The 24,546-nt window shown below is 34.4% G+C and overlaps 2 protein-coding genes across 2 annotated transcripts; both read left to right on the forward strand.

Moving 5' to 3' along the window:
• The first annotated feature begins 8,398 nt into the window (after positions 1-8,398).
• On the forward strand, positions 8,399-10,760 carry LOC126553873 (piggyBac transposable element-derived protein 4-like). The gene is made up of 3 exons (XM_050208986.1): positions 8,399-8,582; positions 9,625-9,897; positions 10,012-10,760. Exons 1-3 carry the CDS (start codon positions 8,399-8,401, stop codon positions 10,758-10,760), a joined length of 1,206 nt encoding a protein of 401 aa, XP_050064943.1.
• A 9,387-nt stretch (positions 10,761-20,147) lies between these two features.
• LOC126553874 (uncharacterized) lies at positions 20,148-21,977 on the forward strand. Its single transcript, XM_050208988.1, is given in 3 exon segments — positions 20,148-20,315; positions 20,317-21,167; positions 21,224-21,977. Coding segments are annotated over 3 exon segments (1,773 nt in total).
• The last annotated feature ends 2,569 nt before the right edge of the window (positions 21,978-24,546 follow it).

Here is a 24,546-nt window from a genome sequence, read left to right on the forward strand (position 1 = left end):
GTAGTTGGCCCCGGGTGAGAGTCGAAGATTAGCCATGGACGCTTTGAGTGTCGTGACGAAATCGTGGGTCCTTGCCTCCGGAGGTGCCGCGTGGAAAAGCTCGCCAGGTAACCGCAGCGATGTTCCGTACACTAGCTCAGCGGGGGTCGAACCGGTGTCTGGCTTGATGGTGTTGCGCAGCGCGAGAAGGAGATATTGCGACCAATGCGGCGACTCGTCAAAATATCATAACGTTTGATAAGAGATGGAGAAATGCTTACGTCACGGACATGCGTATCACGAGTTGCTGACATACCTATAATTAATTTATCATGTAATAAACATCGCTCCCGAACAAACAAAATCGTCGGCCGGCCTCCAGGCGCCGAATACTAGTATAGTGGGCGTGGTTAAAACGTCGCGTGGTTGCGGATCCCGAAAACACCTAACAGCGCGTTTTCTTGGCCGTAGTATACGTTTCAGTTTTACCAGAACGGCCTCTTAATGGATAGTCATAACGTTTTGTTCTGTATTTGATAATGTGGATTCAGAGCTTTTTTGTATATTATTCTGTGGTTTTGTGCAGAATTGCAGTTTATAGGTAAGTATTTTATATTAAATTTCTCATAATTTATAAGATTCTTACAAAATATGCAATTTTTTGGTCAATTTTTTTTTAAAATATGAAACTTGTATTATGTGATTATTGTAAAAGTGAATGTGTTAAACAAAATGATACCAACTGGAATCGATTTATTGAATCTTGTAAAAAAAAAAAAGCACAAATGTGCAATAAAACACAGAAAGAAGACTTGGATAGAATTTTTAATAAAAAACCAAAGAGTTGTGTTGGTGTGTATGAAAAAACAATTACTAAGTTGATCTTAAAAATGTAATACTTCAGACGGTACATCTTCTACTTCGATTAATAATACACAAAGTATATTTTTGTTTTATTTCCAAAATTTAATAAAAATATATTTAATAGAAATATTGTTGGTATTCAATGTAGCATGTTCCGTTTCGTATCGTTTTGTTATCGTTTTCGTGTGCACGTAACGGTGCGTTCCACAGTTGCAGCCTTCGTCGGCTGACGCTTATCAGGCGTTAGTGTGCGACCGGCCAGCTGTAGAATCATTATCAATGTTTTCTTATATTCGGTTATATTCAAAACTTTAAGTTTTTCATCTAGTCGTGCTTTCAGTGTCACAAAGTTTCTAGTTTTTCCATTGTTTATTGTTTTAGTGTGGTGACACTGAAAGACCGTTCTTTTGAGTTTCTTCGTTCTCCTGTCCGTTATATGTAAATTCGTGCATTTTACCTTTGTCCGCTGTCCATGATCCAGCAAGCCGTGCGCCCGTGCCATACTGTTTTTCTTGTTCCTGCTGCAGCTGTCAAACCACGTTTTTCTTGTGTTTTGTGATTTCTTCTGTCTGGTAAATATCGTTCGCGCATTTATTGCCAATCATTTAATTGTTTTTCCCCTAGTTTAGGGCGGTCATTAAGAAGATTGTGTTTCTCGTGGTTTGTTGAGTTGTGTGTCCGCTGTAGCAGTGTGTATTGTAAGTGTTCTTCGTTTCTTCGTGTTGAGGTTAGCGGCGTTCTTGAGTGTGTGCGGGCTCAATCTTGTACCTTTTATTGTATTTAATCTGATTATTATTATACGGATCCCGGCACCTCAAGACGCCATAACCCCAAGGGTATGTGGTGCACCATATTCAATCATATTTTATTATAACTAGTCATTTGACCGACGGGTCATTATTATTATTATTAGTATTATTTTAGTATACCATTGTTATATGATATTAATAAGTTTGACTGATATTACCTCTACTGGTCTGTGATATATTGTAACTATTTTATTCATTTGTTGGACCAAGTGGTCAAATTACTATTATACAAATTATGTAATCCAATACAACCATTGTCTTTTATTATATTCATGGGACGGTAGTACAATAAGTTGCCTACCCTCCCGGCCGCTAAGGCCCATTAATCTATTATTATTAAATCTGAAGGCGAGCCAACAAATATATTTTAATGTAATTGGATTTTAACTCATTTTTAAGATTAGATTAAGTATAAAATGAATGGTATACATTTATATATTAATGTAAAGCAACCCATCATTAATTGTTAAGTTGTAAAAAACAATTATAAGAAGCATTTTAAATTCTATACAAAAAAAGAGTGAAGTGCAAATAGTGCAATTATCTTCTTAGAATTACCTGCACTCAAGTGCTTCCGCAGAAATTTGTCTAGGGGAGGGCAAAACATTTTCCTTTTTAAATTTTTTGTTTCAATATCCTTTTATTAATAAAATATTGTTTGTGATGTTTTCTTTCAAATAGATAGTGGATGTAAAAATTATTTATGAATTAGGTATATATAGATAATAAATATTATTAATAGCTAGTTAAAACTTAATTTTACAGCATTAACTTTAATTAATTGTTTTATAATCTTAAACTAGCAAATGCATTTTTTTTTTTTATATAAAAATAAAATGTTTGTATTTTAAATATTTTTGCTACCTAATCATTTTTTATTAATGATATACCAACATTATTATGATGTTGCTATTTGAGTTGACAGGCACTTCATTTAGTGGGATAATATTGTGTTTTAATTTTTATTCTTTGTAACAATAAAAACAATGTTCTATCAATTCAATTATGTTCATACTTATATAAATAATAAAGTAAAATATTGTTCAGAACACTGTCATAAAACTCAATATTGGTTTATTCAAAATGTGTTTTAAATTTTTAAGATTTAAGTCTTTTAATGCCAAGGAAAACTTGTACCGAAACTAAATCATCAAATTTAAATTTTTAATCATCGGTGTCAGGTATTAATTTTAAGTATACATATTATTCATCAATTTGTAATTAGGTAGATAGCTATGTATTTTTTATTTTTTATTTAGTTAAGTGATATGATTTTTTTTGTAGTTTTTATAATTGAAATAGTTTATATCAAAAAGTATGACACGGTCGTGTCGCACGAATACCGCGATCTCACCCGCTAGACCCCCTTGCCTAGGTATCACCACTCGTTCGATAATCAATCGGGACACCCGAGCGATTAATCGAACCAGTTTCTGGGTCGGCGATGAGCCCCGAAGCTCCCGCGGCGTGGGTGACGACCACCGAGAGCTTCGGCGGCGTTTTTGTCTATCGTTAACCGTCGTTACGATCGATACCCGCCCGCCGCCGTTCAATTCAAAGTCCGTGCTTTTCTTTATGCGCTTCCGCGACTGAGTTGTATATTTGAGTTGTTCTCTTTTTTTACTAGTCTTAACTATTATCTATATATATATACTACCATATATACATATATATACTTTTTCCCCTATTCTGCCTATCCGTACTTCCGAGGTATACATTATATATCTTATACGTGTTATTCGGACGCACAGTGCGCGTACGATTATTATTATTATTATTATTATTATTATAGAAGCTCGTTTCTGTCGTCACATACATTTGTTGTTTTTCTTTCTTTCGCTGTTTCTTTTCTTTGTCTTTCCTATTATTAATTTATATTATAAATTTATTATATTATATTGTGCGTCGTGACAAGTATAAGTAACGTCTATAAGTAGACAATATATAGAATAAAAATTACATAGATAAAATTAATTTGTGTAAAAAAAAGTATTTTTTTATTTTTTTCAAATACTAGTCAATGACTGTTCATTATAATAGGTATAGTTCTCATTTAGGGTCTCTGGAAAAAAAAGTTAAAGGCAGTTAATTTTACATTTATACTTAAAAAAACTCTTAATTTAAAAAAGTATGATTAACAGTATACACCTATTTTATTAGTTAAAGTTTCTTATTGTTATTTGATTATTTTTTTAATTTATATATTTTTGTTTTTATCATAGATAAAACCACAGTATTTCACAGTATATGGCCAAAAACCATCTTGATGAGTTATATTTATATGATGCACCTAAAGCCTTGTACGGCGACAGTAGCTCAATAAAAACACTTTTGAATCCACCGGAACCTTACGAAACCTAACATACGCCGTGGATCAGTGGGATCCATTTCTGTTATATTTATTTCAAAGAAAATTGGACCAAAATCTCAGGATACAGTGGGAATTGTTGGTGTAGTAATCCGGCATATTACATTACTATTTAATTACATCATTCCTGTTACCCTGAGCTGATATTAGTTGTTTAGATTTAGAATACTGAATATTAATATATTATATTTAATAATAGATAATTAGATAATTGGATTACGAACATGGTTTTAATAATCGTTTATATAGATTTTTAAGATTAAAATTATGTATTTAAATAATTGGTCATAGTAAACATGAAATAGAAACTTATAGTCGAATTTCCTGTTTACCATGACACGTACGTATATTTTGGGGACTACGCCCAAATAGTTTAATATAAAAGGGGTTGTGGTAGTATTAAGAATTAGACATAGTTAAGCCTCACTCACGCATAGACCGATGACGTTGTTCTATACTTAACAACACATCGGGCTAGCTTTTATTATATACATTGTCTCAGTGAATAAATAACTTTTAATTCAAACGAGTTTTTTATTAACTTCAAACTTCCTACACTCTCTGAAGAAGACATACGACAAAGTGGACTTCGTCGTTAAATCGTGCTGAGCCATCTTCACCAAGACCGGCTCACTACATTGGTAGACACTACGGAAGATCAGACGGTATTAGAGTTCGTCGTATTCTTCACCAAGTATTGTAAATCAGCCACCGGTTAGTCAAGACAAATGAACAAGCAACGAGCAAAGGAAACAAACCTTCTAAAATCATCTCTTTATTTAGAGACCGATCAGAACCACGATTCACATCAATGCAGAAGGAAAAGAGTATTAATCGACCAGAGAAAATTTACACTTGACAAGTGTGTAGCAGTCAACCAGGATACTTGTTAATACATTGTCCGTTATTTAATGGAAAATCCCAACCAAACATTATCAAATAATAAAAGATCTGAAACGTTGTTTTAACAGCTTCAGTGCGCATAGAGCGAGCGACTGTACCAACTAAAGAAAATGTTCAGAATGTGGTGGAAAACATTATACTTTACTTAATTTTGTTAACCTCAAACCGATTGTCACTTCTGCACACTTAACCGTAGCAGCAACTTCTACCAGAGAATATCGCGCTTCTATTTTGTTAGCAACTGTCCGTGTGGTAATTCATGAATTCTTTAATGAAGAAGGAAGTCAAGTCGCCGTACGAGCATTATTAGATAGTGCTAGTCAAATTAGTTTCATAACTGAACGTTGTGCACACCTATTGAATTTAACTAGAAAAAATGTGATATAATGGTACAGGCTCTATCTGGCACCTAAGTACTGTCGATTAAAGGAACCGCCAACATAATCATACGACCTGTCGACCAAGAAAATCCGAAATTTAATGTAGACGTTTTAATTTTATCTCGTATAACAGGACCCGTGCCGTCAGAACGTGTGTGGGTAGGAGACTGACCGCTCAAACAGGGATTACATTTAGCCGACCCTCAATATTTCGAGACGCTACCAATTGACGTCTTACTTGGAGCTGATGTTTTTCCGCATCTTCTCCTAGGTGACATTGCTGGACAACCGATTTTTCTATCCACGGTTTTTGGCTGGGTGCTTATGAGAAAAACGTCTAGCCCACAGGAACATAGTCACTTTGTGTTAAACTATGAATTCGGTATACTAATTATCACATTAGTTTTTGAAAAACGAAGATGTGCTAACCACTAAGAAAACCAGCCCAGAACACTTGAAATGTGAGTGAATATACCAATTGACTACCACACACCAATAAGACGGTCGTAATGTAGTGCAGGGATTTGAAATAAATGTGAACGCAGTTGAAATATTTTCTAAGTGTTTTTTATTAGAAAAATATTCTAAGTCCAAATAATTAATTTAACTAAACTGTGAAAGTTATTCTAAGTCCAGGAGACATAAATATTGAACTGGGTGACATGAAGGTGCTCGCTCTGGTAAATCACGTCTGAAATGTGCCTAATCTGGGCCCCCTTATATATCATCCAGGGACCCCCGCAGTACCTTCAGGTCCCTGATAGTCAGCGTCACCTGCATCCGCTCTTCCCACGTCTCTGCGACAGTGTGCGTCAATTGTGTGTCTATAATATTCTATCGGGACAATTACGCATCCACACATGTCACCAGATAGCAACCATATAGTCATTATTTTCTAGCGGGTAGAAAGCACACGTGTGATGATACTTGATACTTTCCAATTAGCTTTTACTTTTTATTTTAGGTCCCGACTTGTTGGTTGTCTAGACTCGATTATTTCTGTCTAGACTCGATTATTGCTTTGTTTGGCTGCCTACCCTTAGCATAATTATAGGGATGTTTGTTATGTCCCTAGAGTTATGGTTATTGTTGGCTACAGTATGTAGTAGGTAATTTATATATTATATTTAATATAAGTATCAGAGCACGTTGCAGTACGTGGAAGGCTCGTAAGTGGTTCGCAAAGAAATTTGAACTTCAAGATTTAACAAAAAAATTATTTTTCTTTCTTTCATAAATATCATATAATAAAAATGTTAAGAAATTAATTAATCATAAAAATTTATGTTAAACAATTTGACTTCTAATTTAGTTTTATCATTGAGGTGGTACGTGTATTGATTGTAAAAGTTTCTGATGGTACTCGATGATAAAAAGGTTGAAAACCCTTGATGTAGTACGTTTGCCATTTCAGCAAGACCCACCACTTCTTGGAAAATCGAACGACGTGGCATTACGCCGGTTAGAGCAATTAGAAAATCGTTTCAAACGGATTCCTAACCTTCGTGAAGAGTACAACAATGCTATGGAAGACTATTTGGTTTTGGGACACATGTCTCGAGTAAATTTACAATCAGTTGATGGTCAGAAGGACGTGTACTACATCCCTCATCAGGCCGTGCTATGTCCGGAGAGCACAACTGCGAAAATGCGTATTGTCTTCGACGTATCGGCAAAATCTTTTTCGGGATTATCATTAAATAATAATCTTTTGTTTGGAGCAAAACTACTACAAGATTTTTCCAGTATAGTATTATGATTCAGACTACATTCCGTATTATTCACGGCCGATGTTAAGCAGATGTTTCGTCAAATTATGGAAACTGAAGCCCACCGGCAGTACCAAAGATTTATTATACCGTTTCACTCAAGATGAACCGGTTCAAGAGTATGAAATGATTTTGATCGATGGCATTGTACGAGTGGCTAAGGTTAAAACATCAACCGTTAAAGTCCTTACTCGCCCTGCAGTAAAACTATGTCCTATACCAGCGGTTCTCAACCTTTTTGTATTCGCGTACCACCAACACAGTTTGAAATTTTTTACGTACCACCTGACCATATTTTTGCTTTTTTTTTTGGTTATTAATATTGTATATGTATATGTTTTTTATATAGGTAGATTTTCTTCGCGTACCACAGGTTGAGAACCGCTGTCCTATACCCTTGAGAGATTGAAGACAAAATCTTCAAGGTGGGCTGTATGTTCGGTAATTATGTAAGAATTTTACTATCATAACGACGATAAGACCAATTCCACCTGTCCCACCCGCCGTACACCGTCTTCAGTCGCAATAACGTAGCGGGTGATGTTGTATTCACCAAATTTGTTCGTGTTTAGTAATTTTATAGTTTGTTTTTTTCATGGTTAGCGGCACTGTCACCTAACACACCGTCACAACCGTCCCGTCGAGATACCAGTCACCAGCACCCACCATCGATTCCGTTAATTTTTATTATTCTATTATTTCTATTATTTCTAATTTATTGTTTGATTTATTCTATTCGTAGTCAGAACGACGGATTTCTTAGGCTGGCCAGCCCCCATGTCTCACCAATTGTTATCACTATTTTTTATTCATTATAAATAGTAGGCCATTCAGCACGTTTAAAATTAAAGAAGAGTGTTTTTTATTATTCCTATCAAAATTACAGTCTACTAAACTACCAGGAGCTTAACACTTGATACTTATTTTGGTTCAATGAGGGAGTGGTGGTCAACATATTTAAAATATACAATATGCTTCAAAGATTAAAAAAGTTCGCCATCGTTTCCTTTGATAACGGGCGCGGGGTAAATAATGACCCCAGACAAGTTAACTATTGCAATACCATCGTTATCGCAAAAGATATCACTTAATGACTTCATATACCTTCCTAAATATAGTTTGTCAATAGTTATCAAATAATTCCACTGTTATATTGTCTTTAGTGTCGCCGCTACGGTCAGCCGTTACAGGTGAAACCCGAATCCGGCAATTATTTACCCCACGCGCGTAGTTGTGTTATGTTTTTTGTATTAGTTCGTAGTTCGTATTAGTAGTATTACAGTTTAGTTTTACCGCACGCACGTGTTATTCGTTATTGTATTAGGCATGGATGATTTTGAAAAAAGACGTATTGAGTTCTACTTAGAAGAAACTGACCAAATTACTGAAGTTTGGGGAGGTGAATCTAGCGGTGACGAAAATGTCGTTGAAAATGATAATCGATCTGATCATGATACCGACTCGGAACAATCTGTCTATGATTTAGAATATGATCATGAACGTGATTGTAGTAATCCGACCATATTACTATTTTATTACTTTATTTTTTATTACCTTTGAGCTGATACTATTTGCAATAATTTCATATATCCAATTTATAGATCTAGTATTATATTCTTGTTATATGAATTCGTAGAATTAAGATACGTATATTATTTATATTATTTATAGAGCTAGTTATATGAATATTTAGAAAGCTAATACGCATTTAATAATCGTGTCGTAGTAAACACGAAACTTGTGTTCCGGTTTACCATGACACACACGTATATTCGGGGACTACGTCCATGATTAGTTTTATATAAAAAAGGTTGTGGTAGTATTAAGATTCAGACATAGTTAAGCCTCAAGTACGCGTGGACCGGTGGCGTTGTTCTATACTTAACAACACATCGGGCTAGTCGTTAATATTATTATTTTACTCTGTCTCAGTTAATAAATAACTTGATTTTCAAACTTATTAAAACCGAGCTGTTTATTTACTACAAATTTCTTACGCTTTCCGAAGAAGATAGACGACAAAGTGGACTTCGTCGTAAAATCGTGTTGAGCCATCTACACCAGGACCGGCTCACTACATGATGAAATAACGGTAAACGAGATGGACTTCGACAACAGTTATAATGAATCAGATGATGATGTCCCTTTGAGTATGAGAGTTCAATATTTCGTTGGTAAAGATGGTACCAAATGGTTTCGTAAAAACCCTACTCAAAATATTCGCACTATAAAACAAAATTTAGTAACTGAAAAATCAGGCGTAAAAGGTGTGGCCAAAAATGCGAAATCAGAAATGGAATCTTGGGAAATATTTTTTTCCAATCCAATAATTGAAACAATTGTAAAATGTACATATATATATATCGCTAAAGTCCGTTCTAACTTTTCTCGAGATCGCGATGCCTTGGATACCAACAATCGTGAAATAAAAGCACTAATCGGTTGCTTGTACATTATAGGTAATTATAACATATTTATCCTAACATTATAATATTTTTGATTATTTGTATTTTCTCGAGACAAAAATTTTACTTGTAATAATTCGTGTTTAGGAGCTATCAAAGGTAGACATCGAAGTACATTAGATTTGTGGAAAACTGACGGACTCAGAGCTGAATTGTTACCATGTGTGATGTCCGAAAAGCGATTTCAATTTTTACTAAGATGTATTCGTTTTGATGATATTCGTGGTAGAGATGAAAGAATCAAGGTGGATAAAATAACACACATAAGGTGGGTATTTGAACATTTTGTTGATAATTGTAAGAACGCATATTCAGTTTCGGAATATATAACAATCGACGAAAAACTACAAGCTTTTCGAGGTCGTTGTAGTTTTAAAATGTATATTCCCAACAAACCAGCGAAATATGGTATTAAAATTTTTGCCGTATGTGACGCCATAAATTTTTATACAAGTAACTTGGAGATATAAGCAGGAGTTCAGCCAGATGGCCCATTCAAACTTGATAACTCAGCATCAAGTGTAGTGAACCGGTTAGTACAACCATTTAGAAATACTGGACGCAATATTACAACTGATAATTGGTTCACTAGTGTACCACTTGCAATTGACCTCTTCAATAATTACAAACTTACTCTAGTAGGAACAATTCGAAAAAACAAACGACAGCTTCCAATTGAATTTACATCTACAAAAAATCGTCCTATTTACACGTCTTATTTTGGTTTTAGTGAAGATAAAGTTACAATAGTATCATATACACCTAAAAAAAATAAAATTGCTTTGCTATTGTCTACTATGCATCACAGCTCAACGATTGATGAAAGTACAAAAGAAATAAAAAAACCAGAAATAATCACTTTTTATAACTGCACCAAAGGTGCTGTAGACACCATGGACAAAAAAACCGAAAATTATACAGTCGCCCCAAAAAGTTGTCGTTGGCCACTAACTGTATTTTATTCAATACTGAATATTGCTGGAGTTAATTCACAAATAATCTTTCAAGAAAATACAAAAATTAAAATGTCACGCCTAAATTTCTTGAAAACTTTATCTCGACAATTGATGGAAGAACAGTTAAAATATCGCTTGACAATAGATTTATTGCCCAAGACCATTAAGTTCAGACTAAAACAATACTCTACAAAAACTAATGAAGCCACTGGTACCAGTCAGCGAGTTCGAGCATCAGGAAGATGTGCATTTTGTGAAAGGGCCTAAGATAGGAAAACCACTAAAGTTTGTACGAACTGTGCGAGATTAATTTGTCGTGATCATTTAATAGAAACATGTCCGGATGTCTTTATAGATATGTAATAAAATAACCAATTTAATTTAATAATTTTAGTTTTTGTTAGTTTAAAATTAACATAGAGGATCTAGTTAATATTATTTTCAGATTCATTTTTTAATATAAATTATATTCTATTTATACAATATGTATATAATATTAATTGAAATAAAATATATAAAAGTTCATATGTAATGTATCTTTGTTAAGTAAATTATTTTTGTAAATTGCGTAAATTTTCAATTGATTTTCATATGGGGTATAAAATTACCCCACGCGCGTAGTTACGTTTCTAAAAACCACGCGCGTTATCAAAGGTTAATGATGTTTCGAGTTTTCTTTATAGATATTTGAAGGAAAACTTATGGAAAACTTTGTGTTGGATTTTTTAACCTTTAATATTGTTGTATTATGATTTAATGAATTTTAATAATTAAGCAATAATAAAAAATAGAATTTAAATAGGTTAAGATAACAATTATGAAATATAGTGTTGTTAAACTTTTATATTTTAGTTAGCATAGTAATCAAAACATAGTAGTAAGAAATGTAAATAAAATTAGTTATTAATTAGGTTAAAATAATAATTACGTAAGTTAAGGTGTATGAAATGTAAATTAGTATAATACAATCGATAATTACTCAATTGTAAATTTAGTGTATAAGAGATATGGTTTAGGCAGAAAAGGGGTGATTGGTGGTGATCGTGTGACTCGATTACCACTGGACGTCAAGTTAAATAAAGTATTTCACATCATTTTTGGTTTTACTTTATTTTGGTATACGTCCGAGTAATCGGAGTATACGACAATATAAACATACAACCTTTTATGATTATTCAGCTACAAAATAACTTACAAATTGTCGCGATTTTTGTATGATTTTCGTAAAGATTTGACCTATAAATTCTTATAAAAAAAATTGTGACTAACGGTTTTTTATTTTTATGTCAAACGTCGCTACCTCGAATTTTTCGTTATCCCAAACTACTTTGAATTTTCCTTGAAACTATTATTACACTTAATAAAGTTTTTCTCTCGATAACTCGATAAAAAAATCGTTTTTCGTTATCTCGAGTTCACAAATAATATTTTAATTACGGTTAAAACAAGAATTGTGCAGTACATTAGTGCAGTACATTGCATACATTGTGCAGTATAGCGATTGTGATTTAGCGCGTTAGTAGTTACGTCTGTAGTCTTCCTTAGTTCGTTTGTTCGTTTGTAGTGAAATGGAAAAGATGCATAAATTAAATGTGCTTTCAATTTAGGACAAAGTTCGTTCAATACAGTTAGATGAAAAAGATGACCGTAAAAAATATGAATTTTCCAATGAATTCAATGATGAATTTAATGGTGGAACAAATACATTATCGTCAATTATTAAACAGAAAGAGTAAATAATGAAGTTCAATTGTGAAAATATGAAAAAAATGAGGATGACCTTATTTGGACATTGATAGATGTTTGTTATAATAGTTTACTCAGTGTCTAAGTAAAAATATACCATTAAATAGAACAATTTTACTTGCAAAAGCAAACAAATATGCACAATAACTAGGACACACTTATTTTAAAACGAGTAGTGGATGGCTTACAAATTGGAAAAAAAGACATGATGTAGTTTTTCAAACTGTTTGCGGAGAAGAAACTTCAGTAGACACACATTGTTCAAATTTGATTAAAAATTTTTATAATGTCTTAGCAGGTTATTCTTCTAATGATATTTTTAACGTCAATGAAACAGGCTTATTTTTCAAATGCTTACCAAATAAAACATAAATATGTCTGGAACTGAAAAACTAAAATTATTTGTCATTGGTAAATCAAAGAAGGCTAGGTGTTTTAAAGGAATAAAATCTTTACTAGTTGACTATAGTCAATTAAAAAGGCTTGGATGACTTCATTATTATTTAGTAAGTGACTTTTAAATTTTGATAGAAAAATGAAACTAGAAAATCGAAAATTTCTACTATTCAGATGATTGTACAGCTCATAATCACGATATTGAATTAAGTTCTATTGAAGTACATTTTTTACCACCTAATACATCATTTATACTTCAGCTCATGGACCAGGGCGTTATACAGAATTTCAAAATGTTTTATAGTAAATAAATAATCAGACGGTTCTTCGATAATATCGATAACAACGAATCATTTTCTATAAACATGCTCGAAGCTATAAGAATATCTGATAAGGCTTGGAGAAGTGTAACACCACAGTCTATATTAAATTGCTTCATAAAAACCGGTTTTAAAGATGGTGATATAATTGCATAAGATAACTCAACTACTATTTCTAATGTTAAATGGAATTTTATAGCTGATCATCTTAATTTAGACGACAGAAATTTTTCACATTATGTGGAAATGGACAATAATGTACACGTACATGGAACATGAACAGATGACGAAATTTTATCAGAAACCATTGAAAATACCAGCGATAGTGAAGACGAATCACAAAATTAGGAGGAAGTCGTTTTTACCCAATTAACAATTCAACAAGCTAAAGTTACTTTAAAAACACTAAGGAATTTTGTCGGGACTACTAAAAGTATGGATGATAAGGCTTTTTCCGCATTATCTAATTTGGAAGACGTCGTAGCAGAAAGAAGTAATATTAAGCAAACTTTAATGACAGATTAAAAAAAAAAAAAAATTTATTCAGTCATTTCAGTATTTTTAATTATTCAAATGATGTGTTTTAAGCATTCGTAATATTTATTATTCATATACATTATACGGCATACATTTATATTATAATTTTTTATTTTTAAATAAAACTCGATACCTATTTCAAATTGTTTCTGTTCCCCTTGAGATTCGACAGAACGAGAATCTACTGTACGTATAAAACATAAAAATTAATTAATTTAAGTAATAATCAACTAATAATAAAAAAAAGCGGGCAAGTGGGTACCGTACATTAGGGGGTGGGGTGGACCTTCGGACTAGGGTAGGTTAAATTTGAATTCAATGCTAGGTATCATTGTATACGAAAAACGATTCTGAACGAAGATGATTTGTCAGCCTAGAATATTTAACGTTAGATATAAATATAAACAATTTTATGAATTTTGAACTTCAAATGCTAATAAAAAAAAATTGTGCCTATGTATTCTTATAATTTTTTAATCACTATAAGAATAACATATGAGGAACTTTGTATAAAATTTTCAAGTATTAGTCACTAACCAGAGGATCTATTTTGTACGCCATATGAATAGTATTCGAACATACGATCGTTCATACACATTTTATTCGTATATGAATATGATTTGGTATTTTGTACAACCATACGAAACTTAGATATACGAATCATTGGATATACGGATGTTTTTCGTACTGCATTTATGCATTTATGTACGTATGACGTCATTATGTGATGACGTTTATCCGTATTATAATTTCAAACGAATATGAACATTTTTAAATACGTATATCCTATGAAATCGTATAGTCGTATGTACGGATTTTTCGTATATATTTTAAACTAATTATGGTGGTAGTCTTAACTTACTATAAAAACACTAAACTAATATATTATATTCTATAAAAAATATTGTATTATTTACATTTAAACTTAAGATAATATAATGTATCTATTGCATAATATTAAAATAAATAGGTAACTACAACAAATTATTAAATAACATACATATTTAAATTTTTATCTGAAAACAAAAATTAAAATATCTATACATATAGTACTCATTATAATTTAATTCTGAAATTAGAACTTCATATTGGTGTAACGTGGCACGCACAAGCAATTGAATGATGAAGTGTAGAATGGATTAATTGTAAAAAATGAAGACTGTCGAAATATTTTCTAAGTGTTTTTTATTGAAAAATATTCTAAGTCCAAATGATTTAATAAATTAAACTGTGAGAAATATTATAAGTCCAGGAGACATAAAAATTGAACTGAGTGATATTATAAAATTTAATACAAAGTTCCTCACATGTTATTCTTATAGTGATTAAAAAATTATAAGAATACATAGGCACAATTTTTTTTTATTAGCATTTGAAGTTCAAATATTGACAAAAATTCGTCAAAACTATGAATACTTGTAAATTATTTTGTAGGTTTATTTCATAAAAATTTTTGTATAAGTAGCTAAGAGTTGAAAATTTAATACAAGGTTTTTCATAAGTTTAGCTTACAATTATTTTAAAAGAACTTAAATTTTGTTGTATTCAGGCCATTAAAACATAAACCACCTTTTTCACCAACCACTAGAAATTATATCCTAGGCTGACAAATCATCTTCGTTCAGAATCGTTTTTCGTATACAATGATATCATTGGATTCAAATTTAACACTCCTATAATACATAATAATGATCCATACGGCACCTAATGTACAGCAGAGCGGTACTCACTTGCCCGCTTTTTTTGTTTGGGTCGTAATTGCCAGGAGAAGGTTCTTACGGACGAAAAATTTGAGAAAGTTATCGGGTTAGAGAAATATGACGAGGTGGTGATGAAATTACAGAAGCGCCATCTATCCAGCAAATAGTCAACTAAATTATTTTTGGTAGTCAATGGCAACCATTCAAATAAAATAAATCATTTATTTATAATGTTTTTAAAAATGCATGCAAATAGACATACAAACTTAAATCGTTGTCACGGTAAAAAAAGAAATTAAAAATCTATATATATAAAAATGGAGACAAAAATATAAAAAATTCATCAATTGAGAACAGCTGAACCGATTTCGCTAATTATTTTTTAGTTGTATTTGTTATTGTCTGGAGAAAGTTTTTACGAAAGAAAATTTTTAAAAAGTCAACCGAATAAGTAGAAAAAGTGCAAAATCTATTCATTGATGTCTGGGATTTAAACTCGATACCATTGTCTTTATTTACTCTATGGTAGACGTAGACATCTAAACATCAGCTCGATGTACAATCAATATAATCTATGGTTTCTATAGTTATTTTAGTTTGGAAATTTGAAATTTGTTGAGTGAATTTTTTTTTAGTTCACAATAATCTATCTATCTTCTATCTTTATATATATAAAAATAACATTAAAACATTATAACAATATAACATTTCATCAATTGAGAACGGCTGGATCGATTTCGCTCATTCTTATTTTGTTTGGGTCGTAATTTCCAGGAGAAGGTTCTAAATATGTAAGAAAAAGTTAAGAAAATTGCACGGAAAATTAAGAAAAAATACAATGAAAAATAAAAAATACCGATGACTACTATTACTATTATTATTATTATTCCCAGACAGCCAAATAAAGTTATTGAAACATTTCTGTAAAATTTCAAAAGTAACATATAATGTTACAGAAATGTTTTAATTTAATTAGAATAATATTACTGGAATGTTATTATAATGTTACATATTCATGTTTTGTCCACTTTTTAAATATTAAATTAAATTGAAATTTCTAAAATTTCTAAAACATTACAGCAATAACGTTGTAATAATGTTTCAATATTTGTATTTTGTGTTTTATATAACATTTAAATTTATTTGAAGTAATGTTATTGAAATATTACTTTAAAGTGTTCTTCATATGTATTTACTTTTACTACTATAGCCATGGGCGCTCATTGGGGGGGGGGCAAGATAGGGCACTTGCCCCACAAAATTATTAAAAACTTGTAGCTCAATAAACATAACCATAATATTATCATAATCTTTATTAACTTACATGAGAATTAAAAAAACCCCCCTAAAATTTTACCTATTGGCGCCTATGACTATACTAATTACTTTTTGTTTATACTTATTTAGAAACCAAGGGTAACACAATGCAGTTATAAAGCCGATGTTTTAATACAAAAACACAATTTAATTTTTACTTTATATTTTTGGATACAAAATGATTAAAACAAAATATTTTTATTATATATTTAATATAATCATATTTTTTAATGTTCATTTAATGAACATTGAAAAAAAAAAATAATTAATCATTAAGTAGTTTTTTCTGCTGCTTTAATTTTGTTTATAATTCTAAATTTTGAATGATTTATCCAATTTGCCAAAGGGTCATTAAATTCTTTGTCAATTTTATCTTTGAACTTTGGGTGAATTCTTAATGCATCTGTAGCATATAAAACAGTTTTAGACATTCATACATTTTTATTTTCATTCATTTATAATACATACCGATTATAAGTTGATAAACAGGTAATTTTGAAAAATTCTTTTTCTGTTTTTTTCCTTGTAAAGAATAAAATGTCAGAATATCATCAGTAAACATGCGACTAACAAGACGACGTACACTATCTCCAATATCTTCATTTCCTACTAATAAGGATAACTTTGACACCTGTATAAAATACAATTTAAAAATAATATTATATGCATGGCAATATATTTACTCGGTGACAAAGAAAATTAATAATATCATACATATTATACAGCACAAATTATTTATAGTTTATCAGTTTATAAGGGAAATTTGATTTGAATATACATCTTTTTTTAATATTCTTTAAATACACTTTAAAGAGGATGTCAAACCTGTCTACGTTGTCTCTGCGGCTTTACTAACATACAACATAACAAATTTGCTTTCAGCAGAACCCATTTTATATTGTTAGCTTTAATTTTAGAGTCAATCTCAACCTACTTTTATCAAACTTAAAGGTAATATATTATCCAGGGCATCTCATGGGCTTTTAATGATATTTTTATTTTAAAACGAGTTATTTTAAGGTATATACTATTTTCAAGCTAATTAGTCTTTTAATTTGTTGTGAATTTAGTTAATATAGATTTTGGTTATAAATATATATAATGGCACAAAATATTTTATTTTTTAAGAGTTCAGATCCAATTATATAACAAATTTCTACTGTATATATGTCTGAAGAATAGATAGATAAGATAGATAAGATATCTGTTTAATATAAATTTACCGTTACTATTTTAAACTGTTTATCATGACATATTTTATTATTGAACATTTCCAATTCTTTTTCATCAGTTATTGGAAATACATCATCCAAACTATAACTATCTGCAAAATGAGATGCTAGTTGATTAGCTGTTTTTTGACCAGAATCATTTAAAAATGCATCTATTTTTAGATGTGTTGAATTGATAGTTGAGTGTATTGCAGCTATTTCATTTTTTAATTTAGTTAATGTATTAACAACAACATTTTTGAATGCTGTAAAAAAAAATTTAACTAAATATAAATCTATAAATAGGTTATAAAGTTTATCCTAAATCCTAAAGAATATATATGCAGACTAACTAAATTAAACGCTTAACCTGTTTACCTGAATCAGTCATCCCAAAATCATATTTTTTATTTGTACCAATTCGAGACACGGTATCTGATCCTATAATTATTAATTATTACATAAATTAAAGTACAATAAATATAAAAATAGTTCAATATAGTTGTTAGTTTTACCTTTCGATCCATCTGAATTGTGTAATGGAAACAAATTCTTTTTTATATTAGTTGGCATGTACTGTTCACTGCTCATACTAGTTAAAGGGGTCTGCTGTTGTTGAATTTGTGAAGAAGATCTTATCATTTTTTTTTTTTCACCCGATACATCACTTATTGGGGAGTGCAAAATTAACTTTTGTTTTGTGACACTATGATGTACTACTGCAGGATCTGTTGATAAATATAATTGTATATATTAGTACTTATACATAGTTATTCTTTATTATAATTGAAACATGTGGTAAAATAATAATATTTATGTATACCATCTACTTTTGTAAATTCACAATGGTCCAGGGTTTGTACTTCAAAGGTAGATAACAACTGTGTTGGTGTTTTTCTATGACTGAGCAGAGTGTTTGGTTTCATTTCATCTAGAACTATATTAATCAATTGATCATTATACAAAATGAGTACTATAATGTATACAATATAAATAAATTTAAAATCATTGTTTACTTATGTCAGAATCAGAGTTATTCATTATATTTGGTTCATTATTTTCAAACACACGTTTTTTTAATTGAGTACCAGTTTTTTTCATTTTACCTACAGCGTTTTTATTTTTAAAAATTATAGGTACGGCTATTCTTATAATAGTATATCAACAATATTAATACATACCATCTATAAACATAGGTTGGGTATAGTCAGGATCATCGTCGGATTTATCAATATCTGAATCATTATGATCAATTTCGTCAAACACACGTTTTTTTGATTGAGTATCCGTTTTTTTCATTTTACCTACAAAGAAAACAATATTTTATTATTTATAAATTATAAATATCTTTAAAATTGAATTAAAAACTACTAAAAGTTAGAAAAAAAAATTTACTTGGCTTTAACGAAGGTGGACTTCCAATACATTTGGATTTATTTTGTAAAATTAAATCTTCATCATTTGCAGATAGTTCAGACTGAAACTGGGCAACATTTGTCTTGCTTCGAGCTTCTTCTAAAGTTGCTACATAACCAACAATAATTTAATAAAATAAAATATAAATTTAGATAGGTAGATATTGAAGATTATAGATATTTCTCAATTATATAAATACCATATTTCCTTCCAAGAATCCTCGCAGGATACCACTTATAATTATTTTCGTCTGGATAATCTTGTGTAAACTCCCCTAGATGTCAGGACGGTCGGCGGAGGTGTTCGCCCCCTTCCTGTCATCTAGTGTCAGTACTGGCCGAGTGGCGGAGACTCGCGGATGTTAAGCTAGCGAATAGTTGCGTTGTTGTTGAAAGTTTAAGTTATAAAATATATTATATTTGGAGAAGTTAACATAAATATTATATCAGAAGTGGGATTTGTTCCGTAGAACGTAGTGCGAAAACGATCGTTCCTGTCCGTACGACAAGTTTTGTTTCGTAGTGCTGAACCAAATTCGGAATTCCTGAGTAGTAAAAAAAAAAAACGTGGAAGACATCGCGTGTTGTTGGCTACCGTCTCAAGTTACGCGGCGTGTTGAGGTTATGTTTTTTCTTTGTTGACGTACCGTAACCGTTCGTGCGTGTAACCAAAGTTCCGAGGTGACAATACCTGGTTGGTAACACTGATGCCTGAAAGTGTTTTATCAGAGACTGTGGTGTTGTGGTTCGGTATTGATAAGTCGGTATGGACGGCGAAAAATACGACGAAGCGGCGGGTATCAAAGCCCCGACATACGTGGAATTAGTCAAGCTCGTGGCTTTACTCAGAGAGCAGAGTGCACGATCGTCGACGTTACAGGCTGAAGTTGAATCCCTACGGCAGGTGATAGCCGCTGCGAATGTATCTGAGCCGGTTGAAACGCCCGTGACCGTAGCGGTTACTCCGACGATGCGTCCCGAGTATCGGGTAGTTCCCGACTTGAGTCGGGCGATGACGTCGTTCTCCGGGAATGAGACTCCCCTCGAGGTGGACGATTGGTTAGAGGAAATCGTAGGTATGACAACTCTAAATCGTTGGCCGTTCGAGTACGTGCTGCAGTACGTCCGAATGCACTTGACCGGTCCGGCGAAAGATTGGTTTTCGGGTCGTGAGTTTGCTGACTGACTGGCTGTTCGAACAGAAATTCAGGTTAGTTTTCGTGCGTGACGCGTGTGCGGCTGACCGTGTGGACGAAATGCGTGCTCGGAAGCAAGGGCCGACCGAATCGTTAATCGCTTATTTACAACCTAAACTCCGAATGTGCAGGGGTATAGGACATTCATTCGAAGTGTCCAAAGATTATGTTCTTCGCTGGCTGAGGTCTAAAGACATGGCTTTGTGCGCTGTCGGAAGGGTTCACGCAGGTGAGGAAGAATTACTGAGTGACTTATTGAATTGGGAACGCATGTGTGCATTGCATGCGCCCACGACTGCGTCAAAGTATGTCGCCCCGCAATTAGCGAAGGCAATACCTGCCCGTCCACTTCCTAAGAAGAAGGCTGATGAGTCCGGCAGATGGAAGAAAGTTGATAAGACGGCCGACGGGTCGAGCGGGACCCGCGAGGATGCTTCCCCCGCCAGCTGCTGGGTATGCAAGAAGAAGGGTCATTTGTCGCATGACTGTCCTGACAAGTTGAAACGGAAACCCGTGTGTTTCGGTTGTGGGGTTGAGGGACACATACGAAACAACTGTCCAGAAAAGGACCAGACGAATGTGGCCGAAACAAGACCAGCGACATTGAGTCATCCTTATAAGAAGGTTAGTCTAGTCAATGGTAGAGAGGTGGAAGTATTGTTGGATACTGGAAGTCATCACTCTCTCATTAAGGCTAGTGTTGCTTTAGCGTGCGGCTTACATGTGAGGCCCTCCGGGCGTCCACTTTATGGGATTGGTAGTACGACTGTGCCGTCTGTAAATTCGGTTGGAGAAATTGAGTCCGATGTTGTACTGTATGGTGTCAACCAAGGAAGGTGTTGTTACTAGTAGTACCCGATGCTGTCCAGGCCTCTGATGTGATTGTTGGTAGGTCGTGGTTGGACCTGCCATCGGTAGCCTACCATAAGGCGCATGGACACCTGTATATTTACGCCGCGGAATCAAGTAATAGTAGTTTTCCGGTAGGGGTCACTAGCCACGCTAAGGAAGCTGACTACCTACACGTTGTAGAAGTGAGCTGTGATCCGCCAGTTCAGCAGTCATTAGAGCTGAGCGACTTTGAATTTGTTAACCCTGAGGTCACGCCGGAAGAGAGAGATAACCTTTTAACCCTCGTCAATGAGTTCCGGGATTGTTTCGCTAAGAGTTTAGATGAGCTCGGCTGTACGCCGATGATGAAGGTTGACATCAAGGAAGTACCGGGAAGTTTTCCTGTTGTCTGTCGACCTTACAAGACAACCCAAGGTGACCGCGAGGAAATACATAAGATTGTCTCGGACTGGAAGAGGTGTGGTGTGGTCAGCGAGACTACTTCACCGTATGCAAGTCCTGTACTGTTAGTCAAGCAGGCCGGTAAGAGCCGGTTGTGTGTGGACTACCGCCGCCTTAACAAACAAACTGTGCGTCAGCATTATCCTCTTCCCGATATGATGGAGCAATTAGAGTCGTTGGCTGACAGTAAGTTATTCGCTCAGCTTGATTTGGCGATCGGGTATTTACAAATTCCACTGACCAAGGAGGCGTCCCAAAAGACAGCGTTTATTACTGCGGATACAACTGGTGAATTCAACCGAATGCCGTTTGGGCTGTCGCCGAATTCACTCGACTTATGCAACGAGTGTTAGTATCGTTGCGAGGTCTGTATGTTAGAAATTACCTCGATGATATGGTCGTGGACGGGAAGGATTGGGCTGAAATGTTGTTGAACTTGCGCGCTGTATTGGGGAGAATACGCGATGCACATCTGACTCTGAAGCCGTCAAAGTGCTCGTTTGGAGCGACACAGATCCAGTTCCTTGGTTTTATTGTTGGGAATAGTGAGATTCGACCAGGCGCAGAGAAGCTGAGCGCAATTGAAGGGTACCCAGTCCCTAAGGATCAGCATGAGGTACGAAGGTTTCTTGGCCTGACTGGATTCTTCCGGCGGTTTGTTGAAAAATATGCTGTGGTTGCTGAGCCCTTAACAAGCCTAATGCGAGGGAAGCAGGAGTTCAAGTGGTCGGAAGAGCAGCAGACAGCTTTTGATTTACTACGCCGAGCATTGACGGGTGACACTGTACAGACCATGTTCAGGAAGGAAGCTTCCGTCACTGAACTCCATACTGATGCCAGTGCACTAGGTCTTGGGGCCATGTTGTTGCAGTTGTCGGAGGAAGGTGGCCCTCTGCGATTAGTGTTTTGTGCAAGCAGGAAGACAAGTGATGCTGAAACTCGCTACCACTCCAGCAAGCTCGAGTTGTTGTGTGTAGTATGGGCTATCAACAAATTGAGGCAGTTCCTTCTCGGGATAAGGTTTACCGTATATACAGATTGTCAGGCACTCACTTATTTAAATAGTGGCAAGAGTGTAAACTCCCAGCTTGCCAGGTGGTACGATTCGTTGCAGGAGTATGAGTTCGATGTGAAATATCGACCTGGAGTCAGGATGGCACATGTAGACGCGTTGTCGAGAGCTCCGGTGGGGAAAGAGAAATCACTTGACGAAGCCCTGATGGAACGGCAGACTGTATGTCAATTGATATCCCAAGATGAGCGTGTAATGATGTGCCAAGCCGCTGATGCAGAAGTAGCCCATATCAAAAAGAGGGTTGAAGAGAGTCCCACTGAAGATCTAGGGAAGCTCTACGTGGTGAAAAATTTGCTGTTGTACAGGCGGTACCAGGACAAACTGTTGTTCGTGATGCCTAAGTCGATGAGGAAGAGCTTGGTGGTGACCGCTCATGATTTGAGTGGGCATCCTTCTGTAGATCGTACAATGGCTAATGTGTTACAGGACTTTTGGTTTCCGGGTATGAGGCGGCATGTAAAATTGCACATCCGGTCATGTTTCGAATGTTTGCTGACTCGAGTGCCTAGGGGCAAACGACCCGGGCTGTTGAACCCGATACCTGTCGGGAAGAGGCCTTTTGATACCGTGCATATGGATCACGTGGGACCCTTTGTCACGGCTCCCGGTGGATTTAGGTACATATTAGTACTGGTGGACAACTTGACGAAATATGTGTCGTTATATGCTGTAACTGACACTAGGACAAGGCCTCTGATCAAATGTGTGGAACATTTTGTCCAGGAGTATGGACTGCCTGGTAGGTTCATAACTGACCGTGGTACTTGTTATACGTCTGGTATATTTGAGCAGTTCTGCGCTAGCCAAGGGATCAAGTTGGCGTGGACGTCTTCACGACACCCTCAGGCCAACGGCCAGGTGGAACGCATAGTGTGGTGATGGCCACACTGATGACCATGGGAGGAACTGAGAATCAGTGGGCTACGCTGTTGCCAGAGGTACAACGACTGCTGAACAACAGTGAGACTAAGGTAACTGGAAAGACCCCCTTTGAGATGTTACATGGGTACCGTCCAAGGTTCCTACAAGGTGCTCTACGTGTTCTGTCAGCCACCGAGGATAACTGGACACCGACAGCAGAGTTGGTCCGTGAGAATATGGAACTCATAAGTGGTCGAAGGAAGGCTGCTTATGATTCACATAGACATGACAATACTCATTATGCTGTAGGAGAAGTGGTGGTCATGAGAAGGGCTCCCAATTCAACTGGTGAGTCTGCGAAGTTGCAGGACAAATACCGAGGGAAATTGGTGGTAACTGAGGTGTTGTCCTCAGACGTGTACCGAGTTGCAGAGCTAGACGCGAGCAAGAAAAGTCGCTTAGCCACGACGGCTCACGTCTCCCAGTTGAAGTGTTGGAGGTTACCGGTTGATGACGAAGCTGTAGGGGAGCTGGAAAGCCAGAGGGAGAGCCATCAGAGACTGAGGACCAAGACCCGCCCGATCCACAAATACCCGAAGTACCTGAGACTGTAGGCAGACGCTCACAGCGAGTGGTACGTAGACCTGACTGGTTGAGGGATTACTCATGGTAAGGTAATCGTAAATTTGTATTAACAAGTAGTTCTTTTATGTCTGTTATTGTTAATTAAAAACTTGTACTGCCAAGTAGTTCCTTTATACTGTAATTGTGGTTAATATTAAGTAATTTGTTGAGAACTGATTTTAATTTTTTGTTTTGTTGTTAATAAATACTATATTGTTAATTATGATGATAAATGTCAAGATGATTCCTTTTAAAATTTTTATTAAATATGTCTGTTTATTGTTATTAAGAATTTGTATTGTCCATTGTTTCTTTATATTGTAACCGTGAGAAAAAAAAAATTATGTATTAGATGGAAGTAG

Source organism: Aphis gossypii, unplaced genomic scaffold, assembly GCF_020184175.1.
Source record: "Aphis gossypii isolate Hap1 unplaced genomic scaffold, ASM2018417v2 Contig00357, whole genome shotgun sequence".
Taxonomy (NCBI): Eukaryota; Metazoa; Arthropoda; class Insecta; order Hemiptera; family Aphididae; genus Aphis; species Aphis gossypii.